The sequence below is a fragment of the Pseudonaja textilis genome, chromosome 3 (assembly GCF_049901715.1).
Source record: "Pseudonaja textilis isolate UNSWEBS1 chromosome 3, rPseTex1.2, whole genome shotgun sequence".
In the NCBI taxonomy this organism is placed as follows: Eukaryota; Metazoa; Chordata; class Lepidosauria; order Squamata; family Elapidae; genus Pseudonaja; species Pseudonaja textilis.
Genome location: NC_141992.1, coordinates 189,825,048 through 189,852,801, shown reverse-complemented (window position 1 = coordinate 189,852,801; position 27,754 = coordinate 189,825,048). Strand labels below are relative to the sequence as shown.

General features: G+C 41.8%; 1 protein-coding gene across 3 annotated transcripts in view; it reads left to right on the top strand.

The window, feature by feature from the left end:
* The window catches only part of ADCY8 (adenylate cyclase 8), a 146,252-nt gene that overhangs the window by 48,452 nt on the left and 70,046 nt on the right, over positions 1–27,754 (top strand). For all 3 annotated transcript variants that reach the window (XM_026703673.2, XM_026703672.2, XM_026703671.2), the window contains exons 2-5: positions 10,004–10,153; positions 12,703–12,833; positions 16,312–16,423; positions 22,142–22,269. In XM_026703673.2, coding sequence (XP_026559458.1) covers positions 10,004–10,153; positions 12,703–12,833; positions 16,312–16,423; positions 22,142–22,269 — 521 coding nt within the window. The remainder of the gene's footprint in view (positions 1–10,003; positions 10,154–12,702; positions 12,834–16,311; positions 16,424–22,141; positions 22,270–27,754) is intronic.

The window sequence follows — 27,754 nt, the reverse complement described above, 5'->3', positions numbered from 1 at the left end:
TATTTATTTGATTTGTCAAATCAAATAAATTGACAAATCAAATAAATATTACAAGATAATAGGTATAAGTACATACATAGTTATGAGTACATGAAATGGGTACACATAAGAAAAATAAAAGAAACAATAGGACAGGGACGGTAGGCACTTTGGTGCGCTTATGCATGCCCCCAACAGACCTCTTAGGAAAGGTCAATAGTAGACAGTCTAAGGTTAACATTTTTGGGGTTTGGGGAAGAAACCTCAGAGTCAGGTAGAGTATTCCAGACATTGACCACTCTGTTGATGAAGTCGTATTTCCCGCAATTAAGTTTGGTGTGATGAACCTTGAGTTTGTATCTATTGTTTGCTCTAGTGTTGTTATGGTTGAAGCTGAAGTATTCATTGACAGGTAGGACATTGCAATGTATGATTTTATACACCATACTTAGATCAGACCGAAGACGGCATAATTCAAGGTTTTCTAGGTCTAGAATTTCAAGTCTGGTGGCATAAGGTAGTCTACAACAAGTAGAGGAGTGGAGAACTCTTCTTGTGAAATATTTCTGGACTTTCTCAACTAGATAAGATACATAATGTGGGTTCCAGACTGATGAGCTGTAGTCAAGTATTGGTCTAGCAAATGTTTTGTATGTTCTAGTTAGTAGTGTGATATTACTGGAGAAAAAGCTACGTACGATTAGGTTAACAACTCTTAATGCCTTTTTGGCTATGTAGTTACAGTGGGCTCTAGCACTTAGGTCATTAGAGATGAGTATTCCAAGGTCCTTTACAGAGCTTGGATCATCAACAAGGTCTTGACTATTCAGCTTGTATTTTATTTTCTGATTTTTTTTTGCCAATATGTAAGACAGATCATTTATTTGTTGAGATTTGAAGTTGCCATTTGTTTGACCATTTTGATACATAGTCAAGATCTTTTTGAAGGGTAGCAATATTGTCTGTGGTATTGAACCGCTTTACATCATCAGCAAAAAGAATGCAGTTGCTCTTAATATGATCACAGAGGTCATTTATGTAGAGTATGAAGAGAGTTGGTCCTAGAACACTGCCTTGGGGGACACCGCTATTGACAAGTACAGAATTTGATAGGACACTCCCAATTTTGACCATTTGTTGTCTGTTTGACAGGAATGCTTCTATCCAGTTATTCAGGTGTCCAGAGATACCATAAGATTTTAGTTTTAGGAGTAGTTTGTCATGTACCACTGAATCAAAGGCTTTACAGAAGTCTATGTAGATTGCATCTATTGTTTTGCCCTGATCGAGTTGTGTAGTCCATATGTTTTTGCAGTGTAAGAGTTGCAGATTACAGGATAGCAAACAAGAGTGCTTAATTCCCACCTTGCTTGCCTACTAGCCATCTTCCTCTTACTTCCCTTCTTCCTTCCCCTTCTCCAACATCTATACCCCTCCAACTTTCTCTCAGGTTTTCACCCATTTTAATGTTTCCCTGTTATGAGAGATTCTTTTTATGGTATGTGAAGTGCTTAGCTGTTCTTCTCGGCAGCAACATTCCTGACTCGGGTTATCACACTGATAACTTGACAAAATGTTCTGTCATAAATACATTAACTATGATTATAAAGTTTGTCTCCTAAGAACACTCTGTGTGTGTGTGTGTGTGTGTGTGTGTGTGTGTGTGTGTGTGTGTGTAAAAACTATACCATATTAAATTTGGTAGGTGAGCACTGTATGTTCATATTGCTTCACTGGAGTCAGGATTGTGGTACATATGAACTCCTGCACAATTTTTTGAACTTGGAATGGTATCCTGAATGCTCCAAATGAGGCTAATGTTTCACCAAAATTTTACACACAACCTTGAATGAGAAGATCAACATTTGTAAGATATGCAGTGAGAGACATTGTTGTAATTTGACCATTTTTGAGGGGATGCAGAATATATGCAGTCGAAAATATGAGGGGACTTGGTGCTAGGAATGTTTGCTGACTCGTATATCAGTAGGTCTGTAGCCATTTTTGCATTCTGGAACTTCCTTTCCTTCCTTCCTTCCTTCCTTCCCTCCCTCCCTCCCTCCCCCCTTCTTGTCATCCTCTACCTCCTCCTCTTCCTCATTGTCCTCCTCCTTTTTCTTCTTCTTACTTCTCTGACGGAGATAGTAAAGAAATTGAAGTAAAGACCTGCAATCCACTCTCGGCAATTTTATAAGATCAGTGACCAGAGTCGCTGTAACAAAACGATGCTTCTGGAAAATTGCTCCTTTCAGAAGGGTGTCTTCCATGACAGGGGATATACCGTATACATATAAAAAAGGCAAGATGGCAGCTATGCAACCAAAGCCCTACCCCTTCAACTCCCAGAATTCCTCAGCCGCCATGAAGCAATAGAGGAAACTAACAGAGGAAACAAGCTAGAACTAAGTACAAATTTCCTGAGAACAATTTATAAGTGCCTTCAGAAGTTGTGGGTGCTCCAGCACTGGAGGTTTTTAAGAAGAGATTGGACAACGCTTTGTCTGAAGTGGCATAGGGTTTCCTGCCTGAGCAGGGGGTTGGACTAGAAGACCTTCAAAGGTCCCTTCCAACTTTATTATTCTGTGTTCTATGTTCCCTTGGCACGTTGTACATTTTGCCGGTGTAAGATGGAGGTGGAGCTTTCATTGCATTGTCATCCTTTTGACTCCTGAAGACAACCTTGTTTAAGGCTGTTCTTTAGGGCCATTTAGCCATCAGAGGAGATGTTTTGTGTTTGCATCTAGCTTCCGGGCTGTTGTTGTGGTTTGCTGGCAGCAGGTGCGGATGGCTGAGGTCTCGGAGAGCAAGGACTCAGATGAGGGGCCTGTGTGTGATGCAGGGATGGGGTGAGGACCATCAGGGAGTGGAATGCTCCCTTTGGAGATTGTAGAGGCTGGCAGCAGTGATGAAGAGGTTCCTGAGGAGCCTGTGCCCAGTGCACGCAGGGCTGCTGGAAGGAAAGAGCAGCTGGAGCAGCACAGGCAACTTGGGAGTAAGGTTGAAAGGTAATGCCCCCTACCTTAAGAGATAAAAGCCAGCTGAGAAACCAGAGTTCTTTGCAGGAAGCAAAGAAGTTTTTGCACTCAAGCCTTGTGGACGTTCGGACTCTCTTGGTTGGTGTTTGGAGATTCTTTGTGTTTGAAATATTTCTTAGTAACTTTATCTAGTGTTCCTGGCAGCCTTGCACAACCTTGGCAAGGCTTGTTCTTATCAGACATAATTCATTTGAAACAGCCTTTTAACTGTGAAGGAATGGAATTCGTAAAAAAATCATTAGAAGGTTTTGTTGTTACCTCCATTTCATGTTGGTTTCCTTGGAACAAGATTTGGGTCAGAACAGTTTTAGAGCACCCCATGCCTGTTTTCAAAGCCAATTTGATGTCATGGTGAAAATACCGGGCTAGAAATAGAGAGGCATATTGTCTCTCAACCAGGGGTGGGATTCAAAAATTTTAACAACCGGTTCTGTGGGCATGGCTTAGATGGTGGGCATGGCTTGGTGGTCGTGTTATTGGCGGGGTGTGGCCAACTCAATATCACTCACATCGAGGCACGCATCTCCTCGCCTGGCCTCTCGTGACTGTGGGGATGCTGCAACAGTCGTAAGTGTGAAAAATGGTCATAAGTCACTTTTTTCAGTGCCATTGTAACTTTGAATGGTCACTCCACACAAGCAAAGTACCAGCAAAGGAGGGAAAAATAACTCCAGAGAAGTTCCTGAGACAGGAAGTCTAGTCCTGCCAAGAATGTAATAAAGGTTAACAGAGAGGCAGTTTCTGTAAGCAACACCAGAATGTTTCCTTCCTGCTTTCCTTACAGGATTAGGCCAGTAATTCCTTCTAACAACCGGTTCTCTGAACTTCTTAGAATATTGACAACCGGTTCTAGCAAATAGGCGTGAACTGGTAGAATCCTACCCCTACTCTCAACTCTAGGAAGAAAGCAATGGCAAACTATTTCTGGAATCTTGCCATGGAAACTGCAAGGATTTCTCCAGGCAGTTGCCAGGAGTCCAGACTGATATGACTGCATAAATTAGGGGTCTTCAAACTTGACAGCTTTAAGACTTGTGGACTTCCAACTCTCAGAATTTCTCTTCCAGTCATGTTAGCTCAGGAAGTCTGGGAGTTGAAGTCTTAAACTTGCCAAGTTTGAAGACCCTTGTCATAAAGTATGCCTGCTTTCAGAGTTTCTGTTGCTCATTTTTAAAAATTTATTCTCCTCTTGGATCACATCATCACCCTTCTGGGAAACAAATCATACTTTATAATTTTATTGGATCTCTGAACAATGGGAATCATGATATGCACAGAAAGGGAACTATGGTTAAAGGCCTGGTGTGCTGTTCTGATGCAAACAATGTCCCTCAATTGCTGACATGTACCCCAGTTACAAAACAGAAGAAGCTGTTATCTTGATGTCCTTGCCAAGTCCTGCAATTTTCTTTTCCTTTTATATTGACAATTCTAACTGAATAACAGAATTGGAAGGGACCTTGGAGGTCTTCTAGTCCAATCTCCTGCTCCTGCGGGAAACCCTATACCCGTGAGGGCAAACCTATGCCACGCGTGCCGGAAGTGGCACGCAGAGCCATTTTCCCTGGCGCGCCAGAGCTCGCCTGGAAGAGCCCCATTTTACATGCATGCGCGCTGCCGCTGCCTGACAGCTGATTGTTGGGTATCTGGCATGCATGTAGAGGGGTGCAGGAGACATGCGTGCTTGCGTAGAGATCAGCAGTGCATGCTAGGGGGTCACAGGTGCAGGTGCAGGGGGTGCAGTCGGGCCAGCAATTATCGGCACGGGAGCTGAAAAAGATTTGCCACCACTGCCCTATATCATTGCAGTCACATGGTTGTCCAATTTCTTCTTAAAAACTTACAGCATTGGAGCATCCACAACTTCTGGAGGCAAGTTGTTCCACAGATTAATTGTTCTATCTGTCAGAAGATTTCTCCTTCATTCTAGGTTGCTTCTCTCCTTGATTAGCTTCCATCCATTGCTTCTTGTTCTGCCCTCAGGTGCTTTGGAGAGTAGACTGACTCCATCTTCTTTGTGGCAGCACCTCAAATATTGGAACACTGTTCTCATGTCAGCCCTCTAAGGAGATCTCAATCCACATACTTTGAACCTTTGTAACACTGACATTTAGAAACTGTCATTACTCCATTCATGCTGTGGTGGTGCAGTGGTTAGAATGCAGTATTGCAGGCTGACTCTGCCCACACTCAGGAGTTCGATCTTGACAGGCTCAAGATGGACTCAGCCTTCCATCCTTCTGAGGTGAGTAAAATGAGGACCCAGATTGTTGGGGGCAATAGGCTGACTCTATAAATTGCTTGGAGAGGGCTGTGAAAGCATTGTGGAGTGGTATATAAGTCTAAGTGCCATTGCTATGGTCTTCTGTTTCCCATATGAGTTGGCTTCAAACTTTCATTATTATCAGTGGTGGTATTCTACCAGTTTGGCCCAGTTTGACTGAACCGGTAGTAATAAAATGTTACCATTTGGCCGAACCAGTAGTAAAAAAAAAAAAAGCTACTGCTTTAGCCGAACCAGTATTTCTTTTTTTCCCCTTTCTTTTTCCTCCCGACGATCAGCTGTTCTGACATCAGCTCTACTGGGATTCTCCTTGCTGTCTTACTGCTTCAGCCAGGAGGCTTCCCTGAGGCCCAGGAGGTGAAAAAACCCAGAGTGTGAGTGTGTGTGCGCTGCACAGTCCCTTTGCGCTCCATTTTTGGTGTCCTGGGCCTCAGGGAATCCTCCTGAGAGCAAAAATGGCCTCCCAGGTGGTTTCTCTGAGGCCCAGTAGGCCAAAAACAGTGTGTGTATGTGGGGGGTGCCCTCAGATTGTCAGGGGCAATATGCTGACTCTGTAAACCGCTCAGAGAAGGCTGTAAAAGCACTATGAACTGGTATATAAGTCTAAGTCCTATTACTATTTTCAGAATGTCCACGAATGCTAAGTTTGGTAGCCAAGATCTATTACGACAACTTGGGGGCATTTTTGTGTAGCCAAAGAGAACCCAGCCCTTCTTATACACCCCTCCCCAAAAAGCTACTGAGCAACAAAGCCTAAATATGAACCTGCCGAATGATTTCATTCTGCGTTCATTATTTCCCTAAATAGACCGACAGCGATAACAACAGTGCCATGCTGAGTATGATGCATGTTTTTCCTGATTCCTCTCCTCCTATATTACACCAAACTGCCAAGCGAGTCACAAGATGTTCTGTGAAAATCAATGAAATAAAAATATATTAAAAATGGCTAATTGTGTTTGCGATCAGTCCTGACTCTGGTACCATGACTCATCCCAGCAAACATTTGTGGTTCAGCGAGAGTTTAATGCTTCCAAGTTGCTTCTAATCTCTCTTTTTTATATATAATCTCCATGCAGAGTCAGCACTTTGTGTTTTAGGGGCTTTCATCGAACTCCAGAAGATGATTTTGTTACATTTCCATCGCTGCTCTTGCCAGCCAGATCTAATTATTTGTAGCCCAAAGGTTGACTTGGTTTTAGAACATAAAACATAGAATAATGGAGATGGAGAGGACCTCGGAGGTCTTCTAGTCCAACCCCTTGCTTGAGCAAGAGACCCTGCATCATTTCAGATAAATGGTTGTCCAATCTCTAAGCCTCCAAGGATGGAGCATCCATAGGCAAGTTGGTCCATTGCTTGATTGCTGTCACCATTAGGAAATTTCTCCTCACTTCTAGGTTGCTTCTCTCCCTAGTTAGTTTCCATCCATTGTTTCTTGTCTTGCCTTCAAGTGCTTTGGAAAATAGGTTGACCCCCCTTGTTTTTGTAGGAGCCCCTCAAATATTGGAACACTGCTATGAGTCCTTCTTTTCAATAGATTAGTCCAAGGGTCTTCCAACTTGGCAAGTTTATAAATTGTGGACTTCAACTCCCAGAATTCCTGAGCTAACATGATTGGAGGAGGAATTCTGGGAGTTGAACTCCACAAGTTCTTAAAGCTGTCAAGTTTGAAGACCCCTGGATTAGACATACCCAGTTCCTGTAACTGCTCTTCATATGTTTTAGCCTCCAGCCATCTGATCATTCTTGTTTCTCTTCTCTGCACTCTTTCCAGACTTTTTATATCTTTTTTAATATCGTGGTGGCCTAGGGGTGGGATGCTACTGGTTCTGCCCAGTTCTATAGAGCCGGTAGCTCTGAAGAGCAGCAGACACTGACCCGGTTCTGTCTTTGCTGCTGTTTGGCCCACCCGCCCGCCTGGGCTCTTACCTGTCCTTTATTTTCTGCTTTTTTAACCCCAGCTGCTTTGCGCAGCATAGCTGAGGTTGAAAAAGCAGGGAAAAAGAGGCTTTTCAAATGCTGCACACCTGCGCGTAGCACTTTTCAGCTGTCTGGATGGCATGTAGCGCATGCGCGCGCAAAACATAGTCGCCGAACTGGTAGTAACACCGGTTGAATCCCACCGCTGTGGTGGCCAGAACTAGATGCAGTATTCCAAGTGTGGCCATACTAAGGCTTTGTAAAAGTGGTGTTAGTACTAATATTCAACTCTGACAGTGATCCAGAGAAAGTTGGCATGTTCATATGTCATTTAGGAAAGGCTTCTTTGTGTCACTCCCTTAATTCTGAATTTTGACTCAGCTACTCTGAATGAATAGGCAGGGGGTTGTAAATGGATTTCCTCCTGAAATTGCATGCTTGGTTGTAGTAATGACGAGGCCGTCGAGTTGTTTGATCATGAACAACTGAATCATGATTGTTCTGGACTAGCAGGCTTGAAAGCCTGCAACTCGGATTGGCCCGCTGGCAGCGGATCATGATTGGTTGCCTCAGACTGATCTGATTGGCTAGTTAACGGGCTGCCGCGATTGGTCTAACCAAGCGCGGCAAACTCAAATCACCGTTATTGGCTGCTTAGCCGAGCCAGCCCTGTATAAGGGGCTGCTGCGGCTGGGATATTTCACTCAGATCTGAAGTCACTAATAAAGAGCTGTTGTCTGAGTCTTGTCTCCGTTTTTGGACCCGTCCTCCCAGATCTAACAATGATGATCTTTATTGGAGTCTAGTCTTGCATTTTTAGTTATCCTCCATCACAGGTTAACTTTGGTCACTGCTTAACTTTCGTTACTGCTTAGCACAGTAATCCATACAATTAATTATCTCTAGTTAAAGTCTAACATATGTTTACTTCCTCTCTCTAATCCTCCTTTAGATTAGTGACTTTATTTACCTGAGTTGTATTTGCTTGGAAACATTCTTTATTTGAGTTTTGCCATCCGAGATTGGAACATTCCTGCAATTACAACTCTACACTTGATAGAAGAGGATGACTATCCCAGATAAGAGAAACATCTTGTTCTTGGTTGAGGATATACAAAAATGGTACTCCCATGCTAGAATTTCCAGTGAAACATAGATTACTATATAAGAAGTATTTCTTAAGGACATTAATCAATTCTGCCGTCAATGTATTCATCTGAGGGTGTTAATAAGACCAATTAAAAAGCATGTGTGTGTTTGCAAATCCTGAATTATGTGGGGTTCTCGTATGTGACTATATTACAGCATGAAATGATTGGAAACTAATTGCTCCAACTATGACAAGAAATTTTCATTCACTTTCATTCACTTGCTACATCTCACACTTTTTTCAACATCTCAAATAGATACCCATGGCACAGTTCGGGAAATGTACGAAGAGATTTCAGCTCATAGGTTAAAAGACAGATGGTTGACCATCTAAGTATTGTTTTAATTGTCTATAGCCTGAATGTGTAGATCATGTGTAGAATATCAAATAGTCCTTACAACTTACAACAGTTCATTCAAACCATTCAAAGTTACAACAGATCTGAAAAATGTGATTTATGACCATTTTCAGTGATAATATTTGGGGCATCTCCATGATCATGTGATCAAAATTCAAATGCTTGGCAACTGGTTCATATTTATGATGACTGCAATGTCTCCATGGTCATGTGATCCCCTTTTGCGACCTTCTGTCATGCCCCTGTCAGAGTCTGAATCCAAGGAGGAAGCTGGACATCTGACAGGGAATGGGAGTGTGGCTCCATTGGCTGTGGAGGAGGCTGGGGAAGGACAAAGTCCAGCTGGGCAGAGCAGGGGTGAGATAGAACAAGGGAGAGGGAGTTCAGAGGAAGAACCAGGCCACCCCCTCTTCATCCTAAGGCACGCAGGGAGGAACAGAGAAGAGAGCAATGTGGGTTGCATGGCTTACAGGCAAGGAAAGGGCCCTGATTCTCACAGCTGGGTAGACAGTTGATAAGAAAGGCAGGCTGCGTGTGGCAGGCTTCTGGGAGCAAATGTGAGATTATCCTGTGTTGTCATGGCTTATCTGTGTTCCTGGTGTCTTCCCAACTGTGTGAGTTTTGCCGTGCCTTCAAGTCTGAAATTCTTGCTCCTGCCCCGCTATACTAATTACTTCAGTTTGGTTTGTTTGGACTTTAAGTTATAGTTTGTGTTGCTCATGTTTTGGACTTAATTTTCTGCAGTCAAAGGCTGTTCCTGGGAGAGTTTTTCTCCAGCCAGAAGGTAACCTGGACATTGGGGCCAAAGTTGGAGATAATAAAAGGACTCTTATTGATTATCTGACTGTGTTGCCTTTGTGCCACACCCCAGGTCATCACACCTCTGACAAGCAAAGTCAATGGGGAAGCCAGATTCATTTAACAACCATGTTACTAACTTTACAACCCCAGTGATTTCACTTAACAACTCTGGCAAGAAAAGTCATAAAATGGGCCAAAACCTCATTTAACAAATGTCTCACTTAACAACAGAAATGTTGGACTCAATTGTGGTTATAAGTTGAGAACTATTTTTGTTTGTGCTATTAGGGTGCAGAGAAAAATATCTGCTGTGAACTCCAGGTAGGCATTGGAAGGGCACCCAGGCAGTAAACTCTCAGCTCTGTTCAGTCACCCCATCAAAAAGGGATTACAGGTTGTAAAAAGGAAAAAAAAATGTACTAAATTTGAATACAGGCCTCTCCTTTATGATCGTTTCCTGTTGCCCCCTGCAGACAGCAGCTCAGGCGGTTTTATTTATGTGCATGAATACCGCTGGAATCTTCATTAGCTACCTGTCGGATCGAGCTCAACGCCAAGCCTTTTTAGAGACCCGAAGATGTGTAGAAGCTCGACTGCGGCTGGAAACTGAAAATCAGCGGCAGGTAAGGCAAGAGGGAACATCTGCAGAACTTCCCCTGTGCGTTCTCCATTCTGCCCTGGACTTTGCAACAGCTGGAGACTTCTGACACTCTTTTGCTTCTTGCAGAAAATGATGAATGTTGAGCTTTCCATTCAATCCCCAGGTTTATATATGTGTGCTTTGGGTTTTTCATACACTTAGGCAAGAAAAACCAAAAGTACACATATAGACTGGGTGAAACCAGGCTCAATAGCAGTAACTGTGAGAGGGATCTTGGAATCTTAGTGGACAACCAGCTAAATATGAGCCAGCGGTGTGCAGCCGCCGCCAAAAAAAGCTAATGCAATCCTAAATTGCATTAATAGAGGGATACAATCGAGATCAAGTGAGGTACTAATACCACTCTATAAAGCCTTAGTAAGACCACACCTAGAGTTCTGCATCCAGTTTTGGTCACCACACTATAAAAAAGATGTTGAGACTCTAGAAAAAGTACAGAGAAGAGCACCCAGGATGATTAGGGAACTGGAGACTAAAACATACGATGAACAGTTGCAGGAACTGGGCATGGCTAGTCTAGTGAAGAGAAGGACCAAGGGAGACATGATAGCAGTCTTCCAATATTTGAGGGGCTGCCACAGAGAGGAGGAAGGGGTCAAGCTATTTTCTAAAGCACCTATAGGCCAGAAAAGATAGAAACTGAACAAGGAGAGATTTAACCTGGAAATAAGGAGAAACTTTCTGACAGTGACAACAATCAACCAATGGAACAGAAATTTCCCTCAGAAGTTGTGGGAGCGCCATCACTTGAGACTTTCAAGAAGAGATTGGACTGTCATTTGTCAGATATGGTGTAGGGTGTCCTGCTTGGGAAGTGGGTTGGAGTAGATGACCTACAAGGTCCCTTCTGATTGCCTGTTATCTGGTTTAGAATTAAAGCATCAGTGAAAAACACTTCCTTGAAGCTTAGCTTTTCTCGCCTTAAAATAAGTTCCATGCCTAATAGGAATCCGGAAACAATACATTAAATGCACTAAGAAGACAAAAAGGGTTATTAGTGCTGTGATAAATGGCTTTTTAAAAAGGAGCAAACTCGTAAGCACCAAAGGAGAAAAGAGGTATTTTTTTTCCTTGAATATTCTTTGATGAGCTTACCATTGGCCAGAGTCATTCATTCAGCTGAAAACCTCTAGATAGAAAGGTGTGAGTCATCTTGCTTTGAGCTAAAATGCGAGATCACCCATAACTATTTATATAGCACAGGAAGTTTAAATTCTCTCCTCCTTCAGTGGAATGAGTTATATAAGTACTGGTCCAAAGGAACAGCAAAAAAAAAGAAAGAAAAGCAAAGTTTTTGTTCTACCCCAGGGCGAAGTTTTGGGGATGAGAGAATGGATCTTGAATCTAAAGTCTTTGATGTGTGAAGTGAGTTCTGTCCTCCAAAATTGTGTGTACTTAAGTTTTCTTTTTAAAGCTAGAAGACAAAGGCAGTACCAGTACAAAATAGCTTTAACAACCAAAGATATACAATGAAAATCTGCTCATATGCATTAATCGTAGTCATTAATACCCCCATTTTTCCTACTGAGCATTCAACTTCAGTAAAGCAGTTCTTCGATACTTCGTTAATAGAAATATAAGTTTTACAATTATAACAAGAAATGGGTTTTTTCAAACCCCCATTTATCAATGGAGTCTATAGTTTTGCGTGCTACATTAGGATTCAAACAGACTAAAAGGATTATGGAAAGCTTTTATGAAGAGAGGCTGTGGAAACACAGCACTAAAACTAGAATTTAGGATGAGTCTGGTACATTGAAGCCCACATACCTGTTCAATAATAATTGGCCTGAAGACCAAGCAGTGATTATGACTAAGTATTATAAACTTCAACAGGAGGAGCTCAAAATGGTGGACTTCTCCCATTCAAGAGTCTAGCATCATGGTTTTCAACCTCAGCAACTTTAAGATATGAAGGCTTCAACTTCCAGTGGCTAGAATCAAATCTGGTGGACCTCCAAAAATAGGAACGAGGAAGAAAATATGCTGATATATGATAACTTAGGTTTCCTCCATTAACATTTTTCGAGAGGCCGTGGCAGAAGATTTAAGTGGATCTTGCAGGATCATACCTTTCTCTCAAATGTTTGAAGATTCCAAATTGATTCCTGAGCTATTTTGACATGACGGAAGGTTTTTACATTTTTTTGTTGTTGTTGCAAGTTGATTTGGAGAAAAAAAAAGAATCTAATGTCTGACATATCTCCTTTTAAACAATGTTCTACTCACAATTGTTTTTAGCAAAAGAAAAAAGAAAACAATTCAATACATTCCAAAAGTGCTTATATTTTTATTCATTCCTTCATTTATCAAATTGATATCTCACCTGAATCTTCACCAATGAAAGATTCAAATATATAAATATTTTCCACTGAATCAATAGATATGCTTAAGACTTTGGGTGAAAGTCGGCCGGGGTGCTGGTGTTTGGTTTTGGTTGGTTGCAATTTTATTGGTTCATTAAATCCAGAGACTATTAACTCCTCTCCCTGTTTTTGTTTGTTGTTTCAGGAGCGGCTGGTTCTGTCTGTGTTACCTCGATTTGTCGTGCTAGAAATGATTAATGACATGAGCAATGTGGAGGATGAACATTTACAACACCAGTTCCATAAGATCTATATTCACCGTTATGAAAACGTCAGGTGCTTCTCTTTTTTTTCCAGATTAACCGTGTCTTCTTCTGCTGAATGCATGTTCATCTTTTGGTCAGTTCCTTCCTCATTGGTTTGGATGGTTAGGAGACATTTCTGAATTGTTGAGTTTCTCTTCTTGTTGTTGTTCTTCTTCGCTCATACTTCCTATTTGAAAATGGAGGTGTTCCTGCCTAATCTCTCAAAATATCCCAGCCTTCTTTTGCTTGTTTTACTTCCTGGTACAAATGAGAGGATTTGATGTGATTTTAGGGCTTCAGTTTTCTATTGTAGCTCACTGAGTCTGCCATCCCAAGCATACTAACTTCAAAGGATGTATGGATAGAATTGATGGGACTTGCTTCCTTGTAAATATGATTAAGCTTCATCTGTAATCTTTCCAGTTACTGCTGTATGCCCAGGCAGTTGCAGCAATCACTCAGGTGTGCACAATTCAAGATATGGAAGACTGAATTATCCCTAGCTGGGCAACTGCCAGGAAACTGGAAGAAAAGCAGAGATAGCAAAGCATGGATGAGAAAGGAATAACCCTCCTGAATGCAATAGGGCATCCTGAAACCCAATTTAGCTCGGACAGCTAGCTAGCAATCCTGCCAGTTGGAATCAAATGTTTTAAACTATTCAGTTAAAATAACTATTCAGGCCAGCATAGTTTATCAAGCTTGAGAAGAATTCCCCAGTTATCTATGCCATTCTATCATAGGCTTAGTAAATTAATCCCTCTCCCTGGTTAGGGTTAAGGGCTGCTGGGTTAGGTGGATGTTGGGCGATTGTAGAGACAAATGTTACCAACCTAACCACTACAGGTATATTCAGAGTATTGCAGTGTAAATACAGCATAAGTAAACACAGATGGCTGAGGCTTCATTTAACTTCTTTATAAACATATAAAGTAAATTTTACAATACCAGTTGTAGATTTCTCCAACATGGAGCAAACTGAAACAGAAGCAGACATGTTACAGGTCCAGAGCAGAGCTCTAGTTTTCAGCAAGTAAGTCATACAGCAGAGGAGAGAAGCAGTTTCGTTTTCAATAGACAGACTCAGAGCTTAAACACAGCTTCAGAGCTGCAGAGCTTAATATAGAGCCACGCCTAGGCTACTTCCAGTTTCAGTTTCCAAACAATCCTCATTGGCTGACTTAGTTGCTGTGCCTATTCATTGGCTGATCTTGTTACCATGCTCTATTCCAGTTCATGAATATACTCTGACAAGGTAGCCCTTCGCTTACAACCACAATTGAGCTCAAAATTTCTGTTGCTAAGCAATACAGCTGTTAAGCATGCTTTGTCTCATTTTACAACATTTCTAGCCACAGTCGTTAAGTGAATGGCTGCAATTGTTAAGTAAGTAACTCAGTTGTTATGTGAATCTGGATTCTCCAATTGACTTTGATTGTCAGGAGGCTGCAAAAGGGGATCACTGTCAGGGTTCCGGCAGTCATTTCAATTAAATCATGAGCTTTGAGCCACACTCCCAAAACTGAAAAGGATTTATTTGAAGGTAATGTTCTACGTCTGGCACTAATCTGGGTGCAGCCAACTCTTGAGATATGTAATTCACGGTCACCCTTTATCCTGCTCCCCCACACACACCCTCTGGGTGTATCATCCAATGAAAAAAATGTCCAAGAGTCCAAGAGTCAAGAGTCATCAATCATGCTCTCCAATTAGATTTTTTCATGGCAGAAGCTTCAGCCATCTAATCAGTCTTAGAAGAAAATATGAATGGAATGTACTTTCGATTTCACCCTGTGGCCTGCTCTTTGAAACTCCCCCAGTTCTTTCTGTTGTCAACCTATAAAACGTGTATACAAAATGTTTTATGGGTTGGCAATCACATGTCCCCAGGACACTGCAACCATCATAATATATACCAATTGCCAAGTGTCTGAATTTGGATCACATAACACTGAGGATCCAGCAATGGTAAGAAGTGTGAAAAATGGTTGTAAGTCACTGTTTTCAGTGCTGTTGTAACTTTGAATGGTCCACAAATGGTTGTAAGAAAAGTTCTGAGTGTGTTAATTCCTCTGTTCCTTCACCTTATTTGTTCCCTTTTCTCTCTTCTGTTTCCCTCAAACTTGCCTCTGCCGCAAATGTTATTTCTAGTCTTGTCATTGGAACAATAACGGATCAGGTTGGGGAAAGGTCATTCTGGAGAAAACTTATATAGTCAGTAAAACTTTGGTTTGGTTTGGTGGCTGATATGCCTCAGATAGAAAGTCCATACAGAGAGTGTTGAGGACAACGGAGAAGATTATAGGAAGCTCACTTCCCATTATTCAGGATATTGCTTAGAAGCGCTATGTGCTTAGTGCTCAAAGCATTGTTAGAGACCCCACACACCTACTTCACGGTCTGTTTCTGTTGCTCCCCTCTGGGAGGAGGTTTTGAAGTATTTCTAGCAGGACTACTAGATTCTGTAACAGCTTTGTTCCTTATGCCATTCATCTGGTAAACTCACAAGAGTCATTTTTCTCGCCATGTACATGTATACATCCAGACTGGACTGTGAGGTTTCTCTATGTAATATATATGTGTGTGTGTGTGTGTATGTTGGTATATCCAGATGTGGGCTGCACTTCTGTTGGCAAGGGATTTGCTGGTTGCTTCGCTTGCATGCATTGCTTTGGGGCTGAAACACAGCTTTAAGCAGGCAGCTGATCGACTCAGGCAGCTCTGGTGAGCATAGCAGGGCGGCACAGAACTCACCTGGACAGACTGGGTGGGGGAAAAGTTAGTTATTTAGGGAAAGCATAGCACAAAAGTGGGCGGGTTGTCCCAGCCCGAGATCATAGCTAGGGGGTTCCCTGAACCTCGCCAACCACGCAGCAGCCCACCACTGAATATATGCACAATGGTTTATTCTTTGAGAGCTGAATGCAATGAAATTTCATTTTAATGTATGCTAATTAATGTACATTTAACATGATAATAAAGCTCTATTCTATCTACTCTGCTCCACTCCACTCCTCCTCTATTCTATTCTATTCTATTCTATTCTATTCTATTCTATTCTATTCTATTCTATTCTATTCTATTCTATTCCATTCCATTCCATTCCACTCCTCTACTCTACTCTACTCTACTCTACTCCATCTACTCCACTCCACTCCTCTCCTCTATTCTATTCTATTCTATTCTATTCTATTCTATTCTATTCTATTCTATTCTATTCCATTCCATTCCATTCCATTCCATTCCATTCCATTCTACTCCACTCCACTCCACTCCACTCCACTCCTCTACTCTACTCTACTCTACTCTACTCTACGCTACTCTACGCTACGCTACGCTACTCTACTCTACTCTACTCTACTCTACTCTACTCTACTCTACGCCATCCTCTCTACTCCACTCCATTCCATATGTCAGGGTCAATGAATATTTCTCTATGCAGCATTGTTCTTTGAGATGCTCTACTATATCCTTACTAATCTGATTGTTCATCTCCTTTCTGCGTTCAGCATTCTTTTTGCCGATGTGAAAGGATTCACCAATCTCTCTACAACATTATCGGCTCAAGAGCTGGTTCGGATGCTGAATGAACTTTTTGCCAGATTCGATCGCTTAGCACACGTGAGTCCAGCTGCTGGTGCCTTTTTTTTCCCCTGAACTTTGGCATAGAAGCTGTGATGGAAAAAGAGAAATGCATATGCAAAGAGACACTTTTTGGGGTCTTAAGTCAGATTTGCACATTTGGTGACTCATGAGGCCAAATGCAAAATGTTGTTTTTAGTTTCTGAGTGCATCTCAATGTTTCAGTCTAAGGCAGGGAAAACTAACATGTGCTTGGCAGGCTGTACATAGTTGTTGCACAGTCTTGAAATATTCCTGATTTTAATCTTGCTGTGTTCCTTCCATTTATTTGCCTAGCTAAATTGCCTTTTTTCTTTCATTTGAAGCAAATGTTTCCTTCCTGTCTCATGTTTCATGAAATTAAATAATGTTCCTTGAGAAACCGATTCAAATCAGGACAGGTAGCAAGTTGTATTCTCCATTTCTCCTGACGTACCCAAATCTCAGGACTCCTTAGTGGGAAATAAATGCTTTTAAAATTGTGGTCTATTTGCATAATCTTAAAGGGAAAACTGAGTTTGATTGATGAAAAGTCTTTCCTGCAATCAGGACCATTTTATAGACCAAGGGTCTTGAAAGTTGGCAAGTTTAAGACTTGTGGACTTCAACTCCCAGAATTCCTGAGCTAACATGACTGGAGGAAGAATTCTGGGAGTTGAAGTCCACAAGTCTTAAAGCTGTCAAGTTTGAAGACCCCTGCTGTAGACCAGCTCCTTTAAGACGCATGGACTTAACTCCCAGAATTCCCCAGCCAGCATGGCTGGCTGGGGAATTCTGAGAGTTGAAGTCCATGCATCTTAAAGTTGTCAAGGTTGAGAAACACTGCTGTAGACACTAAACAAGAGGGCTGAATCTGGCAAAGAAGCTAAGTTTGTTATCAACAAATGGTACAAGTAACCTCCAGATCTGAGAAATGATCAGGAAGAAGACTGTTACTACTAAAGGATAGAAAAGGGAATCACTACGTTTAAGCCCTGGGACTATTAGAGGACTTGATTGCTTGATTGACAAATGAGTTGTCCTCTTCTCCAGTTTCTTTGGAGATATGGTATCCTCTTTTCTCCATTTTTCTTCAGAGCCAAGTGTCCTAACAGATTAATAGCACCCTCTTAGGGTCTGCCAAGAATTTGGTATATCAGTCCTGGTTGAAAGACTCTGCAAAATTGATAATAGGGCATAGGACATAGGAAGAACAATCCATTATTTCCTAGCCTGGGGGGAGAGAGAGAGAGAGAAAAGAAAGAAAGAAAAAAGAAAATGTTCTAATTGGTTTCTTGGAATAAATAAATGCTGCAGAAATCCATTGGCTTTATTCGATGTCAACTTTTCTTGCTTATTTCCTGATAGGTGATGTTGTATTTTTCATATGTTTATAAAGTTTGTGTTAAAATCATGCCTGGGAATTTTGTTATAGGTTGTAAGAATTTGAAAAAAGAATCAGTTTAAGCCAAAACCTACCTAGTCCTTTAATTTGTTCATTATTTTGAAGCTCAAAAACAGGACATGAATTCAACTTCCTCTCATCTAGTTGTTATAGTCTGACTCATCAATGATTATCAAGACTGATATTGTTAAAAGGCTATTCTTCATACATTAGTCTCATACTCCTTTGTGACTCTTAAAATCCTCTAACACAAAACGCAACACATCTTCTCTTGGAGAATTCCGCCGTTTAATTATACTGTGCTCTGTGTGAAAAGCCTTCTTTTAGTCTGACATGAATCTTCTGGCCTTCAGAATTGTTCTCCGCAGCAATAATGTACATTAAGCATCCATCTTCAAGGGGGACGCTCTCCTCGATGAGATTTTCATGCGGAGGTGAGATGTTCTCTTGAATTCTATGGATCAAAAGGAAGCATCGGCTAAATATGCAAGAACCCCTTAAGCTGCGATGATTCCTGTTTCATCTTCATTCATTAAGTCATGACATGACCGAGCTATTACTAATCCATCATATTAAATGAGTAAATATTCAATGAACGAAAAACATCGCTGAGTCATCGAGGAATGCAGCTGCTATGGTGAACTAATTTTAGTGGGTTCAATCTGGCATGCTTGTCCTGTGGTTAGCGGCCCACAGCTTTGGTTATCAGAGGTTATGATTTTCCTCTCCATGTTGTGCTCACGTAAGGGGAAGCTGGAAGAGCAGAAAACTGTATTAACCAAAGAAGAAGAAGAACGCCCTATCTGCTATGTTTGCAGGCTTAGCTGATAATTGGCGGTGGTGATATTTGTATCTGCTATTGTGATCCTCAACTTATGATCACAGTTGGGGTCAGAATTTGGGTTGCTAAGTGATACAGTTGTTAAAGGGATCATCAGAATAACAGAATAACAGAGCTGGAAGGGGTCTTGGAGGTCTTCTAGTCCAACCTTTTGGCACAAAACCCTTACCATTTGAGACAAATGACTGTCCAGTCTTTTCTTGAAAACCTCCAGTGTTGGAGCATTCACAACTTATCGAGGCAAGTTGTTCCACTGATTAATTGTTCTAATTATCAGGAAATTTCTCCTCAGTTCTAGGTTGCTTCTGTCCTTGATCATTTTCCATCCCTTGCTTCTTGTCCTGCCTTCAGGTGCTTTGGAGAATAGCTTGACTCCCTCTTCTTTGTGACAATCCCTGACATATTGGAACATTGCTATCATGTCATCCTTCTTTTCTTTACATCACATGGCCAGATCTGATTTTATAGACTTTTTTACTGTGGTCATTAAGCAAATCACATCATCATAATGCAAGTTTCCCCAACTGACTGGGGTTGTCAGAAACTGGCCCAGAATATTGCAAATTGCCACACCTGACCACAAGACACTTCAACCAACATAAATGTGAGCAGGTTGCCAAGTGCCCAGATTGTGATCATGTGATGTGTGATGACCCGGAGTGTAACACAAACATAATAAAATCCAAAACGTACATAAATGTCTTTTAATGCCTCCAACTTGGCCCCACTGTTCAATAATTCTCAGCTGGAGATAAAACATACTCAGAAATAGTCTTCAAAAGAAAGCAATACAGTCTGCATTTAATGAGCAGATAGAGGTGAAAATAAAAACTAAACAAACTACAATGATGAAATTTCCACAATGGAACAGAAGAAGTATTTACCAAATTCAAGGAGATAACAAAGCATAGCCTGTTGAAAGGACACCAACCAAGATAACCTCAAACCAAAATAAAACACTCTTTGGTCCTCCTCTGACTGCTCAGCCGGCCTCTGCCCTTCCCCAGCCTCCTCCACAACCTCCAGAGCCACACTTCCACTCCGTGTCAGCTGTTCCTCCTCTCCCACTGAGTCAGTCTCCACTAGGGGAGAACAAAAAGGGTGGTAGGATGGTTATAAATTCAAGGTCAGGAGATGTCCTTTTCCCAAAGCCATTATAACTTCGAAAAGTCATTAAATGAACAGTTTGTGTTGAGGATTACTTGTAGTGTTTTATTTCAAGCAATGGATTTATATCTGGTAATGTGATTTACCATTTATACCTGGTGGCCATGGTGGCCTAATGGTGAGGACACTTGCCTCCCACTCAGAAGGTTGAGAGTTCAATCCTAGGTAGTGGGAAAGAAAAATATCTGCTGGGAACTCTACATAGGTGTCAAGAAGTGCATCCGGCTAGCAAACTCTCAGCTCTAGCCAGGCACCCCAACTCTACCCCAAATTAAGGGATTACATGGTAGTTGAAAGGGAGTTTTTTATATATTTGATGTCTCTTCTAGTTTTCTGCACTTCTGTTATTTTACACAGCATTAGCTCATCTTTGAGTTTCCTACTCTGAATTTGTTCCTATTATGCTTTGATAGTATTTTAGTACTTTATGGCTTAAGCCATGTTCTAGATCAAAATACATGTGTCACAGATTGTATCTGGTTTGCATACAAGTCACATTCCTTCAGGAATGATAAAACCAAGAAGCACGAACACTGGAGGTCCATCAAGTAAACAAGAGAAAGGATTTTCTAATATTTTGAGCCATATTCTGATAGAAACAGATATTTAAAAAAAATTCATCCCCCTTTTTATGATCATGATGGAATTCTTATGGCCTTTTTTTTTTTCAAGCTGCCATTACTACATATAGTGCTGAGACCATCTGGAGATGCATCAGAGCACAGATGGAAATCTGTCATCTTGTGCTGCTAGGCAGTCAACTTTCCAGGGATTGTAACCTATTCTAGAGCAGGCTCATAGACATACATATTTGCATCATTTTTCTCTGGAAGATATCCATTACATTGCACAGGCCAATCCAATGTTTATTATGGTCTAATAGAGGATAAGGAGGATAGAACAGTTGTCCTTATTCTCAGGTGGCACAGTGGTTCAGCAGTTAAAGCGCTGGGCTTGTCTGCTGGAAAGCCAGCAGCCCAGGTTCAAAATCTGAATGCCACATGATGGAGTGAGCTTCCATCCCTTGCAGCAGCTCCTGCTAACCTAGTAGTTCGAAAGCATGCAAATGGGAGTAGATAAATAGGTACCACTTCAGGGAAGTTAACAGTGCTCCATGCTGTTATGCTGGCCATATGACCAAGGAAATGTCTTCGGACAGAGCTGGCTCAATGGCCTTCACATGGAGATAACCACTGCAATGACCAGCAGAGTAAAATCCTCCAGGACTCCTTTTCCTCTACTTTCTTATCTTCTGTTAGATCAGAATAGAAGTTGGATTCTGTCCAATGTAATATTCCCAGTCTTTCTAGATTATGAAACACGCATCACATTTTGGAATTAACAGGTTTAGGAGAGATAACATAAAGTACTACTACTACAACATCTTAGGCCTCAACCAAAATTTTTAAAAATTCTTACAGTATCATTTTTTAAAAAGCATTATTTTTTTGTCCTTTGTTTCTAGACTGCCAAGAAACTGCTGTTTACAGTAGACTGAATGCAGTGTAGTTTAAATGGCAACTCCTAGATGACTTTGACTAAATTTACATCATCGTTGATCATCTTCATTATCATCTCTAGATAAATCAGTCAGAGCCAGTTTGGCTAAAACTTTGTTCCAAATAAGAACTGAAGAGCCAGTTTTTGTCTAGTAGTTAACATGCCTGGTTAAAAGACTGGAGACCGTGAATTCTAGTCCCACTTTAGGCATGAAAACTGATTGGATGACTTTGAGCCAATCCCCAGGAGACTGAGTACTAGTCCTACGTTAGGCGGAAAGCTAGCTGGGTGACTTTAGGCCAATCTCAGTGAGTTCTAGTTCTGCTTTAGGCATGAAAGCCTGCTGCGTGACTTTGGACCCCACCCCCTCTCTCCCTCTCTCTCTCTTTCTCTCTCTCTCTGTGTGTGTCTCTCTCTCTCTCTCCCCAGTAAAGGCAGATCCAAATAAATAAATAAATGAAACAAAGTGGGATAACAACAGCAGCTCTTCATTGCCCAAGGACATCACCAATACCTTGTAATCTGACAACTCTAATCTGCACTCAGATTGCTATCTTCATCATTGTCCAACCACTAGATTCCTCTCGTTATAATCTAAACATGGGGAGATTTTCCTTTTGAGTTCTGATATGGTTAACCTAGGAAGGGTGTCAGATCTTGAAAATAATTAAGATGCTCTTCTTTGTGGGAATTAGCAAGACTTTTTCTTTCTGGATACAGAAAGGCATGTTCATCCTTTTCTCCCAATGTTCATCCTTTCCATATTTTTTTCGTATAAAGAATTTCAGAGCTGCTATTCTTTTCTTTTTTCTTTTTTAATCTACAGGAACATCACTGCCTTAGAATTAAGATCCTGGGAGATTGCTACTACTGTGTATCTGGGCTTCCTGAGCCACGGCACGATCACGCTCACTGTTGCGTTGAGATGGGACTCAGCATGATCAAAACCATCAGGTAACTTGTGTTTGGTTTTATTGCTGCCCTCACACTGTGCTACCATCTGGGTTTTTACAGCTCTTAACATGGGACAATAGAATATTTTGTAGGAACTTTGTCTTACCCGCTTAAAAAAAAAAAAAACATTTAAGCAGAAACATGGATTAGGATTGTGTACTGAATTCCACAATGGAGTATCTGCCCTGTTGCACTGTATAGTCCTGAATGTTGGGCAGCAACAATAGGGACCGAAAGCTTTCTCCGTGCCATGGAAATGCAAAGGCTGTCAGCTCTGTGATTCAGCTGCCAAAAAATGAAAAGGGTGGTGGGTGGTGGGGGAGGAGTTGGAAAGTTCGAGGTTATTCTGTATGTCGCATTAAGAAATTCCAGCTGCAGTTAATTGGTTCTCATGATTAATGAAGTGTAGAAGTGGGAGGAGAGAAGGTGGATTCTGTATAACTTGTGAAAATGACTTTCACTTTTGGAAATGCCATAGAAATGCCAGAGCTATTCCTAATAAATCAGTTGGAGATTATATTGTCTCAGAGTGACTGGTTACCATGGATAATTTTTGGATGCCTAACAAAGGCTTTGTTGGATATCGGGCATCTCCCTTCTTGACCACATCACAAATGACACCATTCGACAACATTTTGGTGTGGCACCAATTATAGAGAAGATGAGAGAAGGCCAACTCCCCTGGGTAGGAATGTCCAGAAAGCAGCATCTTCAGAGGTGGTATTCAGCAAGTTCTGATCAGTTCTGGAAAACCGGTAATGGAAATTTTGAGTCATTCAGAGAACCAGCAAATACCACCTATGACTGGCCCACCCCATCTGTTCTCTGCCTCCTAGTCCCAGCTGAACAGCTGGGTCATCTTTGGTTGCCCTGCACAGGAGAATGGAGCTGGAAAGCAGGTTAGTGGGGTGGGGAGGGAATGGAGATTTTGCAGTATCCTTCCCCTTCACTCCTCAAAATAAAAGCACGATTTCTGCTTTACATTGTTCTAAGAACTTGCCATGACTACAAAAGGGAATAAAAAATAGCTTTCTAATATGGGCTATAAAAATAATGTTCCATAAATTGTCATTCTATGTATTTATGGTTGATAATATAAGCCCAATTTTATGTACGTACGTATGTATATATGTATGTATGTATGTATGTATATATGTATGTATGTATGGTATTCAGCTTTGTTCAGGTATTTTCCCATGTCATTGTAGTTGTGTTTTTAAAGTTGTAGCAACGTTTCGGCAGAATCTCATCTGCCATCATCAGGCTTCTGTATTGTGTTCGTCTATATATGTGTGTGTGTGTATGTATGGTATTCAGCTTTGTGTGTGTGGGGGGGGGAGTCTAGGTGTGTTTGGGTCTTTTCCCATGTAAGATTAAGAGCATCTTGGCGACGTTTCAGCTAGGTCCCACTCACCATCCTCAGGTTGGTGCTTTTGGCTTTGTGCCAGTGCAAGCAGTGTGTGATCGAAGCTGCCGTCTCTCTATAAATACTGGTGGGGGGTCTGGTGTGCTGGGCTGGTTGGCTGCACTGCTGCCTCTTAATTGGTTTGATGGAGTTGATGTTGGTATAATGGGCTGTGTGATGGCCTTGTGAGTTTTGTTGTGGAGATATCCTGGATCTTGTGCTGTAATCTCCTGGGTCGTTTGTTTTGTAGTGATCTTTTTTCCATTAGCCTCCCATGTTTTAATGGCTTGGGTAATGGGTTGTGTGATGGCCTTGCGAGTTCTTTTGTTGTGGTATCCTTGGTCCTGCATTGTAATCTCCTGGGTCGTTTGTGTTTTGATCTCTTTTCCATTAGCCTCCTGTGTTGTAATGGCTTGGGTAATGGGTTGTGTGATGACCTTGTGAGTTTTATTGCTGTGGTATCCTTGGTCTTGTGCTGTGACTTCCTGGGTCATTTGCTGTGTTGCAACTTCTTCAGTTCTTGTGGTGTAATTTCCTGAGTTTTCTGATGTGATATCCTGAGCGGGTGGCTGTGATATAGGATTCTTGGTTTTGGTCTGGCTTTGAGTTTGGAGTCTGGGTCTGTGTTCTTGGCGTGTGTCAGCTTGTTTGGTTTTGGGGTCGGGGGTGCAATAGCTGGCGAAGCAGCCGTGGTCTGGTTTCTGGACGGTGGTTGTCCTTTGTTTATAGGATAGATTTGGGCCTGGGTCTAATGAGGGGGATTGGCGGTGGTGTCCTGTGTTGTTTGGGGTCTGGTGTTTGTTTTCGTGGCTGGGACTCATTTGTTGGTGAGGGCTAGTTTCCAGATGTCTGACAGGTGGGAGGTATCATCCCGTTTATTCATGTTATGGGGGTGTTTGTCTATTTGGACGGCTTCCCTGATTATTCTCTTGCTGGAGTGTTCAGTGTTGGATATTAATTTGGTTCCTTCGAAATTAATTTCATGTCCTGTGGCTTTAAGGTGCTGGAAGAGGGAGGAAGTATTTTCTTCTCTTCTGACTGCGTTTTTGTGTTCTGCGATGCGTGTATTTATTCTCCTGTTGGTTTGTCCAATGTATGTGGCTGGGCAATTGTTGCATGGTATTTCATAAACTCCTTGGTTTTCTAGCTGGATCTTGACTTTGGGGTTTCTTAGGATGTTGGCTATTTTTGGTCAGTGCCGAAGGATGTCCTGATATTGTGTTTGTGGAGAATTCTGCTGATTTTGTCTGTGGTGCCTTTGATGTAGGGGAGAAGGGCGATACCGTTGTCTTGTTCTGTGTCTTGGTTTTTTTGGGGTATCTCTCTTCAGATTAGGTTGGTAATTATGTTTCTTTGGAATCCATTGGAAATTAATATGTTAGTGAAGGTGTGTAGTTCTGTTCTCAGGTGGTCTTTGTCAGCTAGGCGTTTGGTTCTGGAGATGAGGGTCTTGGCTATGGAGTTGATCTGTGCAGGGTGGTGATGGGATTGTGCATTTAGGTAGTGGTTGGTATGTGTTTTTTTCCGGTAGATGGCGTGTCCTAGGGAACCATTGGTTTTTTTCTGACAAATTAGATATATTAAAACCAGCTTCCTCCAAGGATAATCTCAATTTAACTAATGAGCATCTCAAGGGCCTACTATCCCAAATAAATTTCCTAAATAACCTAGTAATGTGGAGAAAATGTGCATTAGGTTTTAACATTAGAACACTTCTAAAGACATCGATCAAATGAAGGACAATATTTATGTTAATAACATTAACCCCATAGGCATAATGGGATCTTAATGCCTCTATTCATATCTGATTCAACTTTCTGAAAGTTTCAGCGTATTTATTTTCACATATTTAGAAATGTTTGGGGGAACATAAAAGTGTTTCATATAATCAGTTTAGAACTGGCAATGGAGGTATCAAAGTGATGGATAGCTTCTGTTTTTTAGGATCAGCACTAAAGGAAAAGTCAAGAAATACATCATAGACTGTGATGACCCGCAGTCTCTCAAAATAACCCAAAACCCAAAACATACATTAAAGTACGGTAATGCCTTCAACTTAACTTCATTGTTTTATTAGGCACAGTTTAAAGTCACAAAACTAAATAATGAGGCAAAAGGAAACCAAAAACAAACCGCATTGACGAGAGTTCCGAAGCAAGCCAAGATAATTAATCATACATTCCAGGAAGATAACGGGGAGAGTCCATGGGAAGAACTCCAGCAAAGATAAACCTCTTTCAAAGGAAACATTAAATTTGACTCCAGCAATTCTGACTAGCAGTTACACACTTATATACATAGCTCCCAGCTGCAAGCCACAAGGAGGATTATGGTAATCTCCTCCCGAGTAGACCTCGCTTTTCCCTGATCCTCTCCTCCCTGCGTGCCCTAGGATGAATAGGAGATGGGCCTGGATCCTCCTCTGACTGCTCAGCCGGCCTCTGCCCTTCCCCAGCCTCCTCCACCCCCTCTGGAGCTGCACTTCCACTCCCTGTTGGCTGTTCCTCCTCTTCCTCAGAGTCAGTCTCCACCAGGGGCATGACACAGACTCTCAATGCCTTGGTAAAGCATATTCCAGTGCTGTGATGTGTCTATATTTACCAAGATCAGAGTGTCAGGACAAGAAGTAAAAGATGAATGCTTATCAAAGCAATTCAACTTAGAGTTAAGGATAAATGTCCTGACAGTGAGAACAATTGATCAGTGGAAGGACTTGCCTTAAGAAGTTGTAGGTCTGTGATGGCAATCCTATGGCACGCATGCCAGAAGTAGTATGCAGACCCACTTCTGCCTGCACCCAAGAGGTCGCCTGGAAGAGCCCCACTGTGCATGCACACACACAACCCGCCTGACAGCTGTTGGGTATCTGGTGCACATGCACGGGGGCAGGGTTATGCGAGAGACACTCATGCATGCGTGGAGTCGTGGGGCACACAGGGTGCTCTTGTGTGCATGTGCAGAGATGCATGGTGCATGGGGGTCTTGCGCCCATGCACAGAGACTCATGGCACGCAGGGGGATCACACGCGCATGCACAGGGGATGTGGGGGGGCCATGTGCATTGCCTTCTGGGTGCTGGCATGCGAATACATGAGCGTGCATGCAATTTTCAGCAAAAAAAGGTTAGCCACCACTGTTGTAGGTGCTCTTATCACTGGAGATTTTCAAGAGAAGTCTGGAGAAGCCGTTTGTTCAGAATGGGGTAGGGTCTACTGCCATGAACATTTGGTTAGGTTAGAAGACCTGCAAAGTTCCTTCCCAGCCTATTATTCTATGTTCTGCATTATAACAAGTAAGTTAGAATTAGAATAGCAGAGTTGGAAGGGACCTTGGAGGTCTTCTAGTCCAACTCCCTGCTTGGGTAGGACAGTCTGTACCATTTCAGGCAAATGGTTGTCCAAGCTTTCCTTAAAAATGTCCCGTGCTGGAGCATTCACAACCTCTGCAGGCAAGTTGTTCCACTGATTCATTGTTTTCACGGTCAGGAAATTTCTCCTTAGTTCTAGGTTGCTTCTCTCCTTGATGGAGTTTCCATCCGTTGCTTTTTGTCCCACCTTTTGGTGCTTTGGAGAATAGAATAGAATAGAATAGAATAGAATAGAATAGAATAGAACAGAACAGAACAGAACAGAACAGAATAGAATAGAATAGAATAGAATTGTTGAATGGTTACAGGAAGTGGGCATGGCTAGTCTAGTAAAGAGAAGGACCAGGGGAGACATGATAACAGTGTTCCAATATTTGAGGGACTGCCACAGAGAGGAGGAGAGGGTCAAGCTATTTTCTAAAGCACCTGAAGGCCAGACAAGGAATAATGCTTGAAAACTGATCAAAGAGAGGTTCAACTGGGAAATAAGGAGAAACTTTATGTCAGTGAGAACAATCAACCAATGTAACAGAAATTTCCCTCAGAAGTTGTGGGAGCTTCATCACTTGAGACTTTGAAGAAGAGATTGGACTGCCATCTGTCTGAAATGGTGTAGGGCCTCCTGCTTGGGCAGGGGATTAGAGTAGATGACCTACAAGGTCCCTTCCAACTCTGATTCTCTGTTATCTGTTGCCTGTCAATGTTCTGATTCT